Source organism: Gorilla gorilla, chromosome 11 (assembly GCF_029281585.2).
Source record: "Gorilla gorilla gorilla isolate KB3781 chromosome 11, NHGRI_mGorGor1-v2.1_pri, whole genome shotgun sequence".
Lineage (NCBI taxonomy): Eukaryota > Metazoa > Chordata > Mammalia > Primates > Hominidae > Gorilla > Gorilla gorilla.
The window spans coordinates 129,690,645-129,707,483 of NC_073235.2; the positions used below are offsets into that span (position 1 = coordinate 129,690,645).

General features: G+C 41.9%; 2 protein-coding genes across 14 annotated transcripts in view; one reads left to right on the plus strand and one right to left on the minus strand.

Annotated features, from left to right (window-relative positions):
* Positions 1-16,839, plus strand: part of RHBDD1 (rhomboid domain containing 1) — a 190,811-nt gene that overhangs the window by 154,337 nt on the left and 19,635 nt on the right. For 8 of the 13 annotated variants that reach the window (XM_055380583.2, XM_055380587.2, XM_031008799.3 and 5 more), the window contains one exon: positions 4,495-8,287. The exons of the other annotated variants lie outside the window; for them this stretch is intronic. In XM_055380583.2, the coding sequence (XP_055236558.1) occupies positions 4,495-4,586 (92 nt within the window). In that variant the 3' untranslated portion in view covers positions 4,587-8,287. Of the gene's footprint in view, positions 1-4,494; positions 8,288-16,839 lie in introns of those variants that run through there. 13 annotated transcript variants of the gene reach the window in all.
* The window catches only part of COL4A4 (collagen type IV alpha 4 chain), a 158,817-nt gene continuing 156,094 nt past the window's right edge, over positions 14,117-16,839 (minus strand). The window contains exon 48 of the mRNA XM_031008834.3: positions 14,117-16,639. Coding sequence (XP_030864694.2) covers positions 16,376-16,639 — 264 coding nt within the window. The 3' untranslated portion in view covers positions 14,117-16,375. The remainder of the gene's footprint in view (positions 16,640-16,839) is intronic.

Consider the following 16,839-nt stretch of genomic DNA (forward strand, 5'->3'; position numbering starts at 1 on the left):
TTTGTACAAAACACTGCCAAAGGGTTTGCAAACAGAATTGAGCTCTGTATTTTAAGAAGTCACTGGTTTTGTCATTTTATATATCTCTTTTTTGAGACAGTCTCGCTCTGTTGCCAGGCTGAAGTGCAGTGGCAAGATCTGGGCTCACTGCAATCTCTACTTCCTGGGTTCAAGCCATTCACCTGCCTCAGCCTCCCAAGTAGCACGGGATTACAGGCCCATGCCACCACACCCAGCTAATTTTTGTATTTTTAGTAGAGTCGGGGTTTCACCATGTTGGCCCGGATGGTCTCAATCTCCTGACCTCGTGAACTGCCCGCCTCAGCCTCCCAAAGTGCTGGGATTACAGGCATGAGCCACCATGCCCAGCCCATTTTGTATGTCTCTTATACAGAGTTAATTAATGATAGGAACAAGTAGACATTTAGCACATGATTCTTGATGACGTTAGAGATGAACAATCATACCATCCAATGTTCAGCAGGCATTTACTGTCATGTAGCACTCAGCTAATCCTTTTATATGCATTATCTCTTCTAATCCTTCAACAACCCAACAAAGGAGCTACTCAGTATTCCCATTTTATAGATAAGGAAACTAAGACCAAGAGCAAGAGGGTAACCTACTTGCTCAAGGTTGCGTAGCTAAAAAGTGGAGGAGTTGGGATTTAATCACAGGTTGTCAAAATTCAGAGTCATGGAAAGGACCCTGGAAGTCCCCTTTTTCAGTAGCCTCCTCTCACGTATGAGTCAACTGGAGACTGCTGAAATGAAGTATCTTGTGAAGGGTGTCTCCACGAGTCCCAGGCAGAGCTGGGAAACTATCTCCTAATTCCCTACTAACACTTTTTCCTTTACACTCATGGGGACACCTCCTACCACCCCAAGGAAGCTTGTCCAGATTCTTTCCTGTGTGCTGAACAAATGTGAGTACATATCAGAAACACAAAGATTAAGACCCTTCGAGAAAGCCTGCAGAGGATGCTGGAGGTTAAGGAGAGAGGTAGTAGATCATATGACACAAGTGGAAACTATAGAAACAATTTGACACATGAATGCAGAGGTGGGGAAGTAGAAGACAGAGTGTACCTGAGACTGAGTAAGCCTTGTGCCGAGTGTGGCTCCAATGCAGAGCACACACACTGTAGTCGGTGTAGGTTAGGGGCTGACATCAACTTTGTGATTCTCTTCGAAATAAGTTTTTATGCTTAAAAACATTCTCCTCAGATCAACTCATATTCAGAACAGTGTAGTTTTCAGAGTTGGAAACAAAGCAATTCGGCCATTCTTCAGAGAGTAAGATGGCTTTTGTATCAATAACACTGAGTTGGAAGGATTTAAAATACCCTTAAGAGCTGGCATGATTACAAATCGGGCATTATTGTGGTTTGGGTTGTATTGTTATACCCAAGGTCTTCTTGGTTCTAGAAAGCCGAACCATGCTAGTAGCCAGTGGAATTTAAGGAGACCCACGTGGGAACTTTAGAGTTACGTCTTTGATATCAGCAGAGTCCCACAGAATTGAGAACTTAGACTGGAACTTCTTATTTTTCTGTTTTCAGATAGCAGTGAGCTTCCCACATGTCCATATCCATGAAGAAAAGGGACACTGGGTTTGGACAGGAAGGGCGGGAATGGTGAGAGTTGCAACCCTGAACACTTTCGGTGTGAGAACCGATGGCCACGTGGGGAAGTGGGAAAAGACTCAGAAGGTTCGCTGTTCTTCATGCTACCTCAGTGACCTCAGATGTGTCCCTAACACCTTCTGAGCTCTGTTTCCTCTTCTGCAAAACTGAGATGATTCTATTGGGAGTGAAAGCTAAGTGGAGAAGTGCACCTTGAAAGGGCTTTATAAAGAAGAGTGTGATGATTGTTCTTCTCCTGACATGGAGTTTTCTACTTCAGCATGTGGCATTTCTTTGGTTGGCTCAGCCCTGGTTCTCCTCGAATGCCCTGCAAATGGGTCCAAGGCCGTGTGTGCTGGCTGCTCCTTTTGAGAGCTGGACCTCGGGCATCTTCCCAGTCTGCCTCTTCTAATTCCTCCATGCAGTTCCCTTCATGGAAATTATTAATCTGCAGGCTTTTTCTTTTGAAGAAACACTAAAGAAAACACCAGAGGACTCTGTGTTTCCCTCTGGGAGTCTGAGCAGTCTTTCAGCCTCCATGGGTTTCTGCCCTGTGGCCCGGAGTCAGGGTGCCACGTCGAGCTTGCTTCTGACTCTGCCCTCAGCTAGTTCTAACAGAGTTCCCAGGCCATCTGGAATGAGGTGTCAAGTCCTGGCCTGCACTCACAAGTGCAATTAAGATCAGTCTTTTTAAAAACAACTGTTAAAGGCAAAGGAGAATTTGGATCTCATCATATAAAACAGTTTTAAGCAATCAACTAATGGTGATTTGATTCATGAATATGTAATTTCAAAGCATTTACCATTTTGAACAAAGAGAGATTCCTTTACAAATACATATGGCAAAAACGGTATCCAGGTTTTTAACTTTTAATCTTACAGTATTCATAAAATCTTTATGGTAAAAGTTTTATAAGCCTATATAATAGGTTTGAGTATCATCTTTAATGAAAGCTAACAAATTGGCCTATTTTTCACTGTATCAAAATGCCTTGAAGTAGGGATTTATCCAGCAGAAGTGAGTGTGGGGGCTAGGCCTGCCCTGTTTATTTTGGGGTGTTCTAGTCAGGAAGGGTACCAGGGGTTGGGGAGGTATAATTCTCCCATGCTCTCAACAGGAAAGGAGAATCAGTTATGGGGAAGCACTGGGATCTTCATCAGTAGAGAAGCAAAAATATAAAAAAGGGGTTGGCTTTGACTACTTTTTTGAATTTCTCTTTGACAACGGAAACTTCAGCTGTGGATTGAAAAGACGGACTCCGTTTCCCACTGCTTTCTCTAACATCTTTTCACTATGGTTTTAACAGTTGCCATGTCAGCTTATGCATAGATGGACACATCTTTGAAAAGGTGCCACTCTTGGGCAATGAGCAAGAGGGATCGACTGTTTACTTGCTTTCCCTCCTGGCTTAACTGTGCTTTGCCCACCCTCCCTTCCCAGCCAGGCCAGTGCTGCCAGAACATTTGGGTTCTGCAAATGGGTCCAAGGCCGTGTGTGCTGGCTGCTTCTTTTGAGAGCTGGACTGCAGGCACCTTCCCAGTCTGCCTCTTCTAATTCCTCCATGCAGTTCCCTTCATGGGCAATGAGTTGTGTCAGAACCTCACTGGGCAGCGTTGGAAGTCATAAGCAGGTGCTGTTGAGTCAAGTCCATATATTTATTGAACAGCTACTGTGTGTTCAGAACTGTCCCAGACGCTGGGGAGAGGGAGATATGTCAGGGGGTCCCCTACCATTTTAGAGCTTATGATCCTGGTAGGAGACAACAGAGTGGTGTAGAAATGCCTACACATCTGGCAGGATGTGGTGATGATTGAATGAAGACAAACAAACGGAAGGTGCCGAAAGCTGAAGAGTTTGAATTGGGAAGAGTTCTTCAATTGGTTCTATCGGGGTTGACCTAGCATTACAAGAGTGAGTAAGACTTCTGGTTGATGTAGGTGATGGGAGAGAGCCTTTCAGTGCAAATTACCAAGGTTAGCAGAGCTATAGTAGTGAAAAGGTACAGCCTTTTTGGTCCCCATGCTTAGAAGTAAACCTCTACTTACCCGTATCTATCAGTAATGTGTCTTCCTGGTTTCCTCATGGGGAATATTGAAGCTCTTTCATTAGCTTTAGGTTGCTGGTTCCTTGAGATCAAGGACTATGTATTTTTCTCCCTTTATTACTACTCTTGATGCCTGGGAGAATGCTTTCTTATGTAGTGATTGAAATTCTTGTATCATTACAAACTGTGTTTTTGGTAAGTTTGCATCCCCAAGAAACTCTCTTCAGTAACGATTCCCACAGTCCTTCATATGATCTTGAAATATCATGCCTACATCTTTGTTTACCTGCCCAGATATTGATCAGTATGGTAACTCTGCTCCAGTGGTTGCTTGTGTGTTTCAATCACGCATGATTCTTATTGGCCACATTGGGGCAGGAGGCGGCACGTTAGAGGGAAGAAAAGGAGCACCCAAAGGCTGATCAGAAGAAGCGAAACCAGCCTAATTGGTGGGGAAGTTAGTAAAGGTGGCAACAAGTTATATATGGGCATAAAAAAAAAAAAGACAATAAGCCCTTGAGATACTGTGTAAGCCTAAATGATGCAAATTATGGAGCACGATGGAAGGAAAAATACAAGTGGGAAGATTATCAAGAAGCCTCAAAATGAGTCAAATCAGATTCATGGCTGAACCACTCTAAAAATATTTACTTGATGTTGAAATTTAGTACTGACAGCTGAAGTTGAAAAATCTTTGTTATATTTCTGTTTTGTGTTAAAATGAAGATGACACCCGAGCTATCACTTTGTTCCCTTGGAATCCTAGGGTACACACGCCTTGTCACGTCAGAATGATTGATTTTTCCTTTGGCTTTCTCACTACAGGAAATACCAGAAATAGCCCACCACCCTATGGGTTTCATCTCTCACCAGAAGAAATGAGGAGACAGCGGCTTCACAGATTCGATAGCCAATGAGGTGGCATCTTGGGAAGACATGGCCTATTCGTGTAATTATTGCCCATTTGGCTCATTCCCCAAGCCCCTAATTCATTTTAATTCATTTTAAACAAAAGCAGAGTACACCGGTATTGCTCCAGGTCGCTCACATCACCTGGGACAGTCCCATGGCCCCTATGAGTCAACTCACAGCTTGCGGGGAGTGGGCCTTCTCCTGGCCTTGTTCTTGCTCATAAACAGGTCACTTCCTCCATGAAGGGACCAGTTTCCACCCTCTCTTCTCTCACTGTTGACTCAGCGATGCCTCTGCCTCGGTCTGCTTTTGAAGACTGTGACCTTCACCAGGAGGTTTTACTTACACCAGTCGGGAAGATTAGTCCCTCATTCTGCCTGGAGTGCCCCGTGTTTGATTTGGCAGCAGGTGTGGAGCCATCCCCGCGTCCTCCTGGCGCATTGCCACTGCGGCTGTCCAGGAACAGGATGTGGCTGCCTTGGCCGAATGTTGTCCTACTCTCCCCAACCCCGGCGCCTCAGCCCCTCAGCACCTCAGGCCCCTGCGTCTGGCTGGTGTTTGCAGGGCTTTCGCTCTGCTCTGGTATTACTCTGCCTTTATAGAAAGTCTTATTGAAGAAGTGTAAGAAAGACCTAAGGTGGGGAAGACTCCTACACACACCATTAGTATCAGTGACACCAGCAATGTAGGTTCCCAGCCCCTTCCCAGTGGCAGCTTGTGTGTCCAGGAGATAGGACGTCATTTAACGCATCAGCAAAGTAGCAGCAGATGCCACATACAGAGTAGAGCGAAGGCGTTTGGTGGATCGGTCACTAGAGATCTATCTTGCAGAAAGTATGTTTTTCCTCATAAAAGTGCCTCTTAATTGGCCATTGTACCAGCCACTTGTCCTAGCCAAATGTCCAAAACACGCCCTTGGGCCCCGCCACGTTACAATCCACAGATTGTCTGTCTGAGTCGTTTAAGGCATTTCCTGGTGCTTGTGTTCCATGAATAAAAGGACAAAGTCAGAAGATCACTGATGTCTTACTGTCAACAGAGGTATTTTAAAAGAGAGAAGCAGGAAAAGATCTTCCTTTTTTGATCTACAACTTATATAGTTTTCTGATTATGCACATAATAGATATGCCTTCCAGATGCATAAGGCAAACATCTGGAAAGAAATATACCCAAATCTTAGAAGGGGTTATCTTTGGGAATGGAGTACATGGGATTTTGCTTTCTTCATTTTTATAATTTTATATTACTGTCTTGGAAGGTGTGTTTATGTGTGTGTTACTTTTACAATCAGGAAAACATATTTATATAATAACAAATATATAGTCAAGAAAACAGACTTAAAAATAAATACTATGTGTCCACTGAGAAAATTCACAATATAAACAGAAATACAAATAAATACATACACAATTTTAAAGTCACCTGTAGCCCTACCCTTAGAGGTACCCAAGGTTAACATTTTGGTGGTATTGTCTTATCAATTTTTCTGTTGATACATTCAGCAAATTTGGAGCATATTGACTGTGGAGTTTTGTGTCCAAATCCAATCTGAATTTACCTGGAAGAGGCCTTGACACCTGCATGGAAATGAGCTAAGAAAACCACTGGAGCCTTGGGAGCTCTTTGGCCTCCTGGCTGGCCCAGTAATATCTGAGCTCCTTTGGTTAATTTATAACTGATGTAAAACTACATCTTCTTTATAATATAAATTGTACCTGTGAGTCTAGAAGCTTTAAATGTGTTTAAATTAAAATATTCAAGCTAAATGTTACTGCTCTCTCCCAAATTCTGTAAGTTTGACTCCCGTTACCCCAATTAGAAGTAACTTCTTTCTTTCATGCCACTTTTATAGCATTTGGTAATTCTGCTATAACACATTTGCCCCTATTATTAACTGTGCACAGCTACACAAAGGTGTGCCTTCTACGTGGGAACATGGATTGTGAATGACTCTGTAATGAGGCCTGAGTCTTAGTTATCTTTCCACTCACTCCCCGTCTCCCCTTTCCAACCCCAAAGGCTCACGATAGGGGCTCATTAAATGTCAGTGTTTCACCAAAGTATTTTTTCCATTGTATTAAGAGTCCAGTCACTGTATATGGAAGTATTTTATTTTATTTTTTTTTTATATCACTTGAGTCCACTAGTAGTCCTTCCTTGCTCTGACTTCTCAGATACAAAGACACAGGATTAGATTTTGGGTGGTAAAATTGTGATACGCATGGCTGTTTATGGAGTGGAACATCTTAGTGATGTGAGAAAGGTCATTTTAGTTATAAATGTAAACCAGTTACTTTAGCACAACAATAAAGATGTTCTGGAAATTATTATAATTATTTTAGTTAATAGACTTGCCTGTAACAAGTGCTTATGTTTGGAATGTCCATTTTATTTTATTTTCCTCTACAATAAGGAATCCCTAAAGTTATGCCAACAAACTGGAATTGGATTGAGAAAGACAAAAGCAAGTGAGCAAGTGTATTAGACTAATTATCTCTAGTAGGGAAGAAGCACTTAGAGCTAATTTTTTAATTTGGTTTATTTATTTATTAGTAGCTCCCTGATTGTCTGTTAAGCCCCTGGTTCCCACAGTTTGGTGTGGTCAGTCAACTTAAGAGACCTTTTAATGCAGAATCTTTACTTGGTTCTGAAGAGGAGGCAGTAGTTAAAATTGCTTCCTCTTAATGACTCTGAATGTATTGCCTGTGATTCCAAAGTTGTACATAATTGTTCAGACCTCCTCCATCCTTGTAAATTGCCTGCTGCAGTAAATAACTAGTTTGAGTAGAACTAGATCCTGTCTATCTATTTGGCACATGTTCTGCTGCCTGGGGAGTAAGCAAGCTAAAGGGATGAGAAAGACCACCTCCCCCTACCCTGGAAATTGCACTGCAAGGCAGGGCGAGAATGGGGTAGCTGGCAGACCTGGCCTCCTTGTTCCCAGTCTTAGTTTTTCTTGAGAGATTCAGTATTCAGTAAAGAATAGTATTCAATTAGTCAAAAAATATATATATAACTTCTTCCTTTCCCTTCCCATGAATCATTGCAGTCATTCCCTAAGTTTCTTCTCTTTCTGTCTTTTTTTTTTTCATGGCTGCTAGTATTTTATTTTAGAATCACAGACTCTCAGCTTAGAGAGTCTCAGTATCTCAGTTATTTGCTCTGTTCAATACTTAATACCTCCTCACTCAATTCTACATAACTCCAGCTTAGTCTTCCAAAATTCACTTTCATGATGCCACTCAGCATCTCAAATACCTTTCATTGGCTCTCTGCTGCCAAAGGATAAAGGTCAAAGTCATTAGACTCAACAGTGGGCTCCAACCAGCCTTTGGACCTCAGCCCCATTTATCCATCACAGAGGCTGGTTACTAGTCTCACTGCTCAGGCTGTGAGTGTTCCTGATCTTGTGACATTCTGTGCTGTGCTTTTACATGAAACAGCTCTTTCCTCTCTCTTGGCCCATTCAGATCCTCCTCATCCAGCCCCCATCTGAATCCTGTAACAGACACAACCACATCTACACAGTTTCCACATGCCACTTGGAATTGCTGGTTATGCTGCAATGAGAGAATGTCTTTGTCTTTAAATTGTAAGCTTCGTGAGGGCAGGGACCATCTGTTTCTCTGTCTCTCCTCACAGTGCCTTGAGCAGTACGTTGTCTGGAATGTCAGAACCAATAAATACTCGTGGATTGAAACAAAAAGAGAAGCTCATTTATACTGTCACCAGTGGCACACATAAACACTAGTGCCTGGTGCTTATTGATATCATTGTAGGTCTTTTTTTTTTTCCCCTTGAATCACATCAAGGAAAGAATGATGGAAAGCATTTGCTGGTAGAAATAGAGACTTCGGGGCCTTTGTCAGTCTGAAGACATGTCCCACTGCATCGAATGCTGTGACCTGGTACACAAAGCTCAAGATTCCCACACAACCAAGAAGTGTCACCAGGGAGTCCCTGTGAATAGTACCGAATCTTGCCATGTGCTTTTTACAGGTCTGTGTTGGATGTGTTTGTGCTAACATTTTTTCCTTCTGTGGTATTTAGGGGCAGAGAGAGAATGATCTTAACATCTCGATCAGATGACAGATGAATTGGCAGATTTAGATATGTGATTTATACTTTAAAAAAACTAAATGTTGCTAATATAATAGAAATCATTAAATTTGGTCATAATAGGTATTGCTGCTTGGGAAGAGAGTAGTGTCATAAAATCAATGGCATCATGTGGCTTAAAGAGACTCTTGGAATCTGGGACACACACAAGCAAAACCCTAGAAACAACACTTCTGCTATGTGGCTCTCTGGATGCGAAACTGGATCCCTTCTCTAAGTATTTTGAAAAACACTGCTCAGCCACCTCCAGTGAGGGTTTCTGCCAGGAAGTTGTGAAATTACTGTGTCTTTCTCTCACTATTTCCCCCTTAGATAACTTGTTTAGTGCCTGGATGAAAATTCTAAAAACAAAAATCAAACGAAAGTTTGTAACTTAAGAGATTCATGATATTTATTTGAGATTCTTTCAAGTTATTGCCTGCCTCTGACCTTGAGATACTATCTCTTTACAAGATCCTCTACCTCAACAATTTAAATCTATCTTGCATATCCTTAGTAGCAGATAATTATTAATGGAATTGAACAAGGTCTTCAGACTCTCGTTATAGAGGAGCACCAAGGCCAACCTCTCTGCTCTTCAGGGTGTGCGCCCAGGGCCCACAGCACCTGGAAGCTTCTACAAATTCAGACTCCTGCTCCCCAGACCAAATGATCAGAATCTACATTTTAACAGGTCCCCTGTGGTTTATAGGCACCAAAGTACTTCTCAAATTTCAGTGCGCACAAGTGCATTTTACACCATTTATTGCATGTAAAGCAGACTGACTGCTTGGGGACCAGAAGAACATTTTACTCCTCATTATACAATTCTCCCTACTTTCATCAAACATAAAAATGATTACAGGTTGAGAATTTCATCTGTGGCTGATAAAATTATAACCACTAAGTAAGTATATAATCACTGAGGATGCAAGCTACCCCCTAGAGATAACATATGAAGGAATTGCCTTGCTGGCAAATGGGAGAACAAAAATGACTAAGTTGGCTGGTGCTGCAGTGACTGAGCATCAAGTAAGGGCCTTCAGATCCTCCTTTCTCCGCTCAGAGCAGTTGCCCTAAATGACTGACCTTGGGTTTCTAGGGGCTCCAGAGGTAATATGGTTTGGCTGTGTCCCCACCCAAATCTCATCTTGAATTCCCACATGTCATGGGAGGGCACTCGGTGGGAGGTCTCATGGAATCATGGGGGAAGGTCTTTCCCATGCTGTTCTTGTGATAGTGAATACGTCTCACAAGATCTGATGGTTTTGAAAAGGGGAGCTTCCCTGCACAAGCTCTCTTCTCTTGTCAGCCACCATGTGAGACATGCCTTTCACCTTCGCCATGATTGTGAGGCCTCCCCAGGCACATGGAATTGTAAGTCCAATAAACCTCTTTCTTTTGTAAATTGCCTAGTCTCAGGTATGAAAACTTATCAGCAGCTTGAAAATGGACTAATACAGGAGACATGGCTGGTTTTCATTTCTTTTCTTTTTTTTCTTTTTTTTTGGGACAGAGTCTCGCTCTGTTGCCCAGGCTGGAGTGCAGTGGTACGATCTTGGCTCACTGCAAACTCTGCCTCCCAGGTTCATGCCATTCTCCTGCCTCAGCTCCCAAGTAGCTGGGACTACAGGTGCCCACCACCTCGCCCAGCTAATTTTTTGTATTTTTAGTAGAGATGGGGTTTCACATGTTAGCCAGGATGGTCTCGATCTCCTGACCTCATGATCCGCCCACCTCAGACATGGCTGGTTTTCAGTTGACCCTGAGATATAGGCCTGTGGGATCCCCCAAAATAGCTCTGTCCTCATGGGTTCCTCACCCCCTCCCTCCAGAACAGCTTGAGACAGTCTCCAAGCTGAGCTGGATGGGCTACCTTAGAACCCATAAAACAAGGGGCTTTGCAGTGACAGGAGCAATCCAGGACACCTCTATGTGAGACCCTCTATTTTCTAACCAATTCACGAATGGGGAAAGCCGCTGGGAGGTAATGGAGTAAAGGATAAAAGCATTATCTTTAGAACAGACAGACGAGGGTTTGGATTCTACTAGATGGTGACTGTATGACCTTAAAGTAGTTACTTATTCTCTCTAAAGCTCAGTTTCCTTGTCTGCAAAATAGGACAGCTGTAGGGTTGAGAGGAAGCATATATAGCAGAGCCAATACTGCTGCTGTCACATAGTAGATGGTCAGGGAATGTTAGTTGAGTACCCTTATTTCTCTATCAGGTAAAAGGTTGGCCCAAATACCAATGAAGTTCCTTCCTACTTAAAAGTAAGTCCAAGGCTGGGTGCAGTGGCTCATGCCTGTAATCCCAATGCTTTGGAAGGCTGAGGCAGGAGGATGATTTGAAGCCAAGAGTTTAAGACAAGCCTGGGCAACAGAGCAGGACCCTGCTTCTATAAAAATTAAAAATTAACCAGGCACAGTAGCACATGCCTGTAGCCCACCTACTGGGGAGGGTGAGGCAGGAGGATCATTCGAGCCTGAGAGTTCAAGGCTCCAGTGGGCCATGATTGTACCACTGAACTCCAGCCTGGGCAACAGGCAAGACCCTGTCTGTCTCAAAAAAAAAAAACAAAAAAACCACAAAGCAGTTATTGAATATCTGCACTCCACCTACCCCCATGTTTGGCTATAAAGAGAAATGTAATCAACACCTAACTGCTGACTTCAAGTCATGGTGGTTAAAAGTAACAATATCTTTGGTTTCATAAATCTCTTTGTAGTTGACTTTCACACCTTGAATCCAACAATGCTGTGAAGCAGGTGGTCTTATTCTCACTCAACTAATGAGACAGCTGAGGCCAAGAGGGTGTAAGCCCCATGCCCACTGACCACTGCCCAAGCAGCTCCCGTGGGGTTGATACAGACCTTCCCCCTGAGGCCTGCTTTCATTTCTCTTCTGCGCGCCATCACTGTGCATAGAACGGTGTTTCCAAGAGCCTCCGAATCCCATCCTTTCCAGCCTACACTCTTCCCTTCTGCAGTTCACACTTCCACAGGTGTGAGCCACATTACAACGTAAGCTAGAAGAAAAAAGTAAACCCGCATTGGCTTGAAAGAAAATAAATGCACCAGATAAAACACAGTTGTTTTTGGAAGTCATCACAGAATTTTATATATAATGAACCATATTATAAATCGTAATACAACAAAGATTTAAGTGCCAATGGTAGACCAGGCATCTTGCAAAAGTTACATGCTGAAAGTCTTTAACTTTACAACCAGAGGTTAGAGAAAGGGATGCAATTTATTAGACACATTTCACATTTTTCCCATGAATCATTAAATATTTAAGCACCATAAAATTCAAGCATTTCACATGGATGTGGCAGCCAGCCTTGGTGGTTTAAAATGCATTATGCAGAGTTTCTAGCAGATAATAACAGTGACAATTGCAGAGTACTGATTTTTAATGTCAATTGTTTGTTCCCTGCAGAACTTACTGATAATGTCCCTGCAGGAAATTGTGATATTTTCTGTGCTACAGTAACTTTGAGGATTGAAATGAAACAGCATTCCCAATGACATTAAGAATTGGCCACATATAAATAATTCTAATCAGTAATTTATATACCCTGTGAGAATCATAATTCTATGTAAAAAAATATTTTTCATATTAGTTTATTTTAAATACAAAATGTGACCATAGTAAGTGTATGATGATGGGTATGCTAGACAGGTAATCTAACTTAATTTTCAATGCAAGAGTAGCTGTTATGTCCCACCGTATTAATGAGGGAAATGAAGCTAAGAAAGTTGGCAAAACTCACCCAGGATAACAGCTGAAAAATGACTAAGCCAGATTTCAAACCTGGGTTCGACCAACTCTCAAGTCCTCTTCTTTCCACTATTCTTGCAGCCATACCAAGTAAAAGTAACAATTATCAGATTATTCCAGTGAGCTGATAGAAACACAGATCTAATATAATTTCCTGGAACACACTGAATGGTTTGCTTTACTATAATCTACACGAGGTTCAAAATAAGATGATAAAGCCCAATTGTAGTGCACCATTCCATTGACTGTTTTTCGGAGCACCAATAACATGTATACAAACGTTTAGCAAAGATTTTATGCTAGGAAGCCCTTAAATCCTGAGGGAATACAGATTACAGCATAAGGTAAGTCATGTCACATTTTACTGAAGGGTCTTCTCAGTCGGATCTCTCAAATCCCATTTCTGAAATTTCTGTTTATAGAAAAAACAAAAATCTATTTTTGGAGGGGTGTGATAAGCCCATTTTGAAAGCTTATCAATTGGCTTTCTGGCAATAATTGTAACAAGAGAATGTGGGTATACAAATATGTTGAATATTAAAATATTCTGAAATAGGAAATGGTTTATACTTGTAACCGTCTTGCTGATGAAGACCTTATATGCAGAGCTGAACAGCTAATGCCTAATGATGTTTATGGAATTGTCATTGAAAAAAATGAATTGGCAGTAATGTGTTCAACTCTGTGCTAAAGGCATTAGGCATACAAAAACGAGTCAAGCATGGTCCCTGCCCTCAAGGGGCTTGCATTTTGGCAATGGAATGAAGGAAGTGCACTGAGACATTAAAGAAGCAATGGGGAACGGAGAAAATGAGGACAGCCCCGTGCACTGCACAAGAGCAGCAGAAGGGAGCCTAAGTTTCCCCCAGGGAATTCACCTCCCACGCAGGGTAAACTGACCCCAGGGAGGACATCACTGGTGAAGCAGGAGCAAAGTCGAAGAGGTGCTGGGAGTGTCTGCAGAGCTGCACACAGTTCATCATGACAGGAAATAGTCCTAGAGGGAACCCTCGAACAGTCCCCACTGGACCTTTCACCCCGTAGGAAGTCATTTGGACTTCATGGGCAGCGGAGTCACAGAAGGATTCTAATCCAGAGGGTGACAAAATCAAGTTTGGGTGGATCTTAGATGGCAACTGGGATTTGAAACTAAGGCACCAACTGGGAGATGCCTACTGCAAGGGTGGAGGTGGAAGACAAAGGCTGTGTGAGACGGGCACGGGGCTAAAGAGGAGGTAGCCATCCAAAGCAGCGATGACTCAGCTTTCAATGTGGGGAGTGTGAGAGCAGAACGAAAAGGCCACTCATAGCATGGAAACCTGCCTGGATGAATGGGCTCCACTCACTGAGAATCAGAACCCAGAAGTATGCATCCCAGATTTCCAGCACGGGCACAGAACAGCTCCCATTAGGGCAATCTAGGCACGTTCCAGTCTACAAGGTTGGTGGGGAGGCAGGGAGAGAAGGGTTTGATAAGGATCATCTCCAATAATGGGTTAGGAGAACAACTTAAAAGCTTTGTTCATCACCTCCACAGAGAAAGGGTAATTGAAGGCACATTGATATATAACCAGGTGAAGAAAATAATGGTTTAAGGTAACAGGATCTTCTATTCCAAGAAGTTATTTTTCCGCCCTTTTGATCCTTTAAAATACTTCTGTAAAATTAGAGGGCAGTGTTAATGCTGCATTTAGAGACAGCTCTTGTAATACTAACATTTTGAACAGTCTGATACCTTCCCAAGCTCACTGTGGAGTAAACTGTCTACATAATTTAGCCTGTGTTTGTGTGGATTTTTTTTTTACTTATGTATTAACTTATGAAGATAATATTCTAGTACCAACATTAAAGTGTTTAAAATAATTAGCAAGCAAGATACGTTTCTGATGTTCCGTTTGTCACCCTTACCTCTTCCCAGAAAATGTTCTCAGGCCAAGTTCAAGATGAACAAGTTGAACTTTTAGGAGGGTTGACTTTTGGTAATAGATAAAACTTTTTTGGAAGGAGAAAGGTAATCACAAATAAGATTGAAATTGGCTTAAGTTTTAGGTGCACAAAAATATTCAACATGCCAGAGCATGGTTTAAAAAATATCAAATGGGTCAAATGAACTAGGAAATATTCTGCTACATCAAGAAAATATTTCATCTTAAAATACACATTTTTCTTTTTACCAGAAAATACTCTTAAAATAAATTGCCACCCCGGGGGCAGCCCATAGCAAAACTCATTTGAAATGTGTTCTGCATATAAGAGCTCATTACAAATCAAGGTTTGGCAAGGAAAACATTTCTTATAAACAAAATTTTAATTGAGTTTTTCTTCTCAATTATTTTTAAGTGCACGGAAACAAAGCACTAAAATGAGTGTCACGCTCCTGAGAAATTTCTTTAGTTTTCTCTAAAATGCCTTTTTCTTTTAGATGAGGAAGGTGAGTTTCCTAAAAATTTTTTCCAACAAATCTTTTAAATTTAGGATTAGATCACCAAATTCCTAGCAAAATAGAAAAAGGGATCTTTTGCTTTACAGAAAAAATAATCATTATAAATTGACACACATTCTAAACTTTTTTAGAAAATACTAATGCCAAATGTCAAACTGTTGCCTTGGTACAAGACTGATATGAAATATAAGAATGTCTTTAAAATTGGCAAAATGGGATGCTCCTGTAACAGCCAACCACGGGAGCATAAAATTCAAATTATAAATTGTCTTTGTTTCGTTTAAAGATAGTGCCATGTCCTCCTGATGGGGTAACCCTGACTTAAATGAATCTTCTTACCTAAGTTTAATTAAGTCGGCCCTTAATTTTCTCCCAAGTGCATAATGATAGCTCTGTCACGTCCCTGTGTGAGCTGCCATTATGTGTGTGGAGCAAAGTGTCCGTTGTGAGTGCAAGAAGCTGTGCAGGCTCTCCTGGGGAGGGGAGTGAGATGCTTTGTATGAAGCGCGTGCCTGCCTGAGTGAGCCCCATGTAGCGCCAGTCCCATTAGCACGCACGCACCGGTGACACGCCGGACCCCGACTGGGGAAAAGCAGTCTGTCTGGAAGTTCACTGCAATGGGGAGTCAATTTTTGTGAATAACTACCTTAATATTCACTAATAGCTTTTAGGCTCCTAATCTCTTATTGAATATTTTTTTTCCATAATTGCTACTTTTCAAAAGGGTTGCCAAAGTAGGCATTTCTATTCTCTGAAAAATGCAGAAGAGAACATAATGTTTTATATTCATCTGTGATGTGTTTATGCTAATGTCGCATCTCTGGAATACGGCGACTGTGGGCCTTCCTGCCATCATGATTCATTCTCCTTTGAAAGGAACTGTTAACGCTGGCAGTGTGAATTTTTTTTTTCTTCTTTAAAAAAAAAATCTCTCTTTGGGTCATGGTTTTACCATTATTTAAAGTATATGGAAAAATAGATTACAGAGGAAATCATTTTGAAATGTTGAAAATCTCTGCTTTCTAGTTTCATTCATTGACCTGTTTATTTTTTCCTATAAAATCCATCCAGAAGCCCACTGTATTATAGAGTAATTGACTTCAATTGTTTGAGATACTGTTAACCCACGAATGAAGTTTTCAGAATGTAATTTGTAATCTGGCCTTTATCATCTACTTGCCTTTCTGAGAATTAGCATATTTTTAAATAAAGCCAGTTCTTCGATCATCCTCAGTAAAATAAGAGTATCTAGGTTCCATCTAGATTGGAAGGTCCAAACAAATCCATCCGTGCAGCATTTGCTTAATGTGTAAGGAACCAGAGGACTCTGGGAATAACCACGACAAAACAGAAGGAACCACTGAAAGGGAGTCCAAAATGAGCACCATGACGTCTCTTAGCACAGTCTAGGAAGTCTTAGCCCCCTAGGAAGTTTCTCTTGGCCACGTGTTGGTGAATTTCGCATTCTCTAGCTATACTTCACGCAGACCTGGCACCGGCTGATTTTCTGGCGTTGGGCCTGGCTTTCTTTTAAGGTGTCTGGTGCTGGAGCAGAGGAAAACTGCAAGTCTGCTTTCACCGTTGTGAGCCAGAAGCTATACTTATTTGCAAAAAAGTGGCAAGTTCCCTGCCGGCCCTGGCATTCAAGGAATGGTGCTGCTCTGAAATCTTCCAGGCAGCTGCCAGGTGACATAAGGGCCTGCCCTCCTCCTTGGTCCCCAGCTCCTGTGTGCTACCCAGAAAACAAGAGAGAATTAGGGCTCAGACACACACAGACAACCCCAGACCCAATCAGGGACACACCCAGGTTTGGGTCTGATCTTAACATTTTTCCTTAGATTATTCCATAAAGAACAAAATACAAGCGCTGAAAAGGAGTCGTAGTCAGCATGGTAAGTATGCACACAAATTGGCTCCAGTTTCACCGATGGC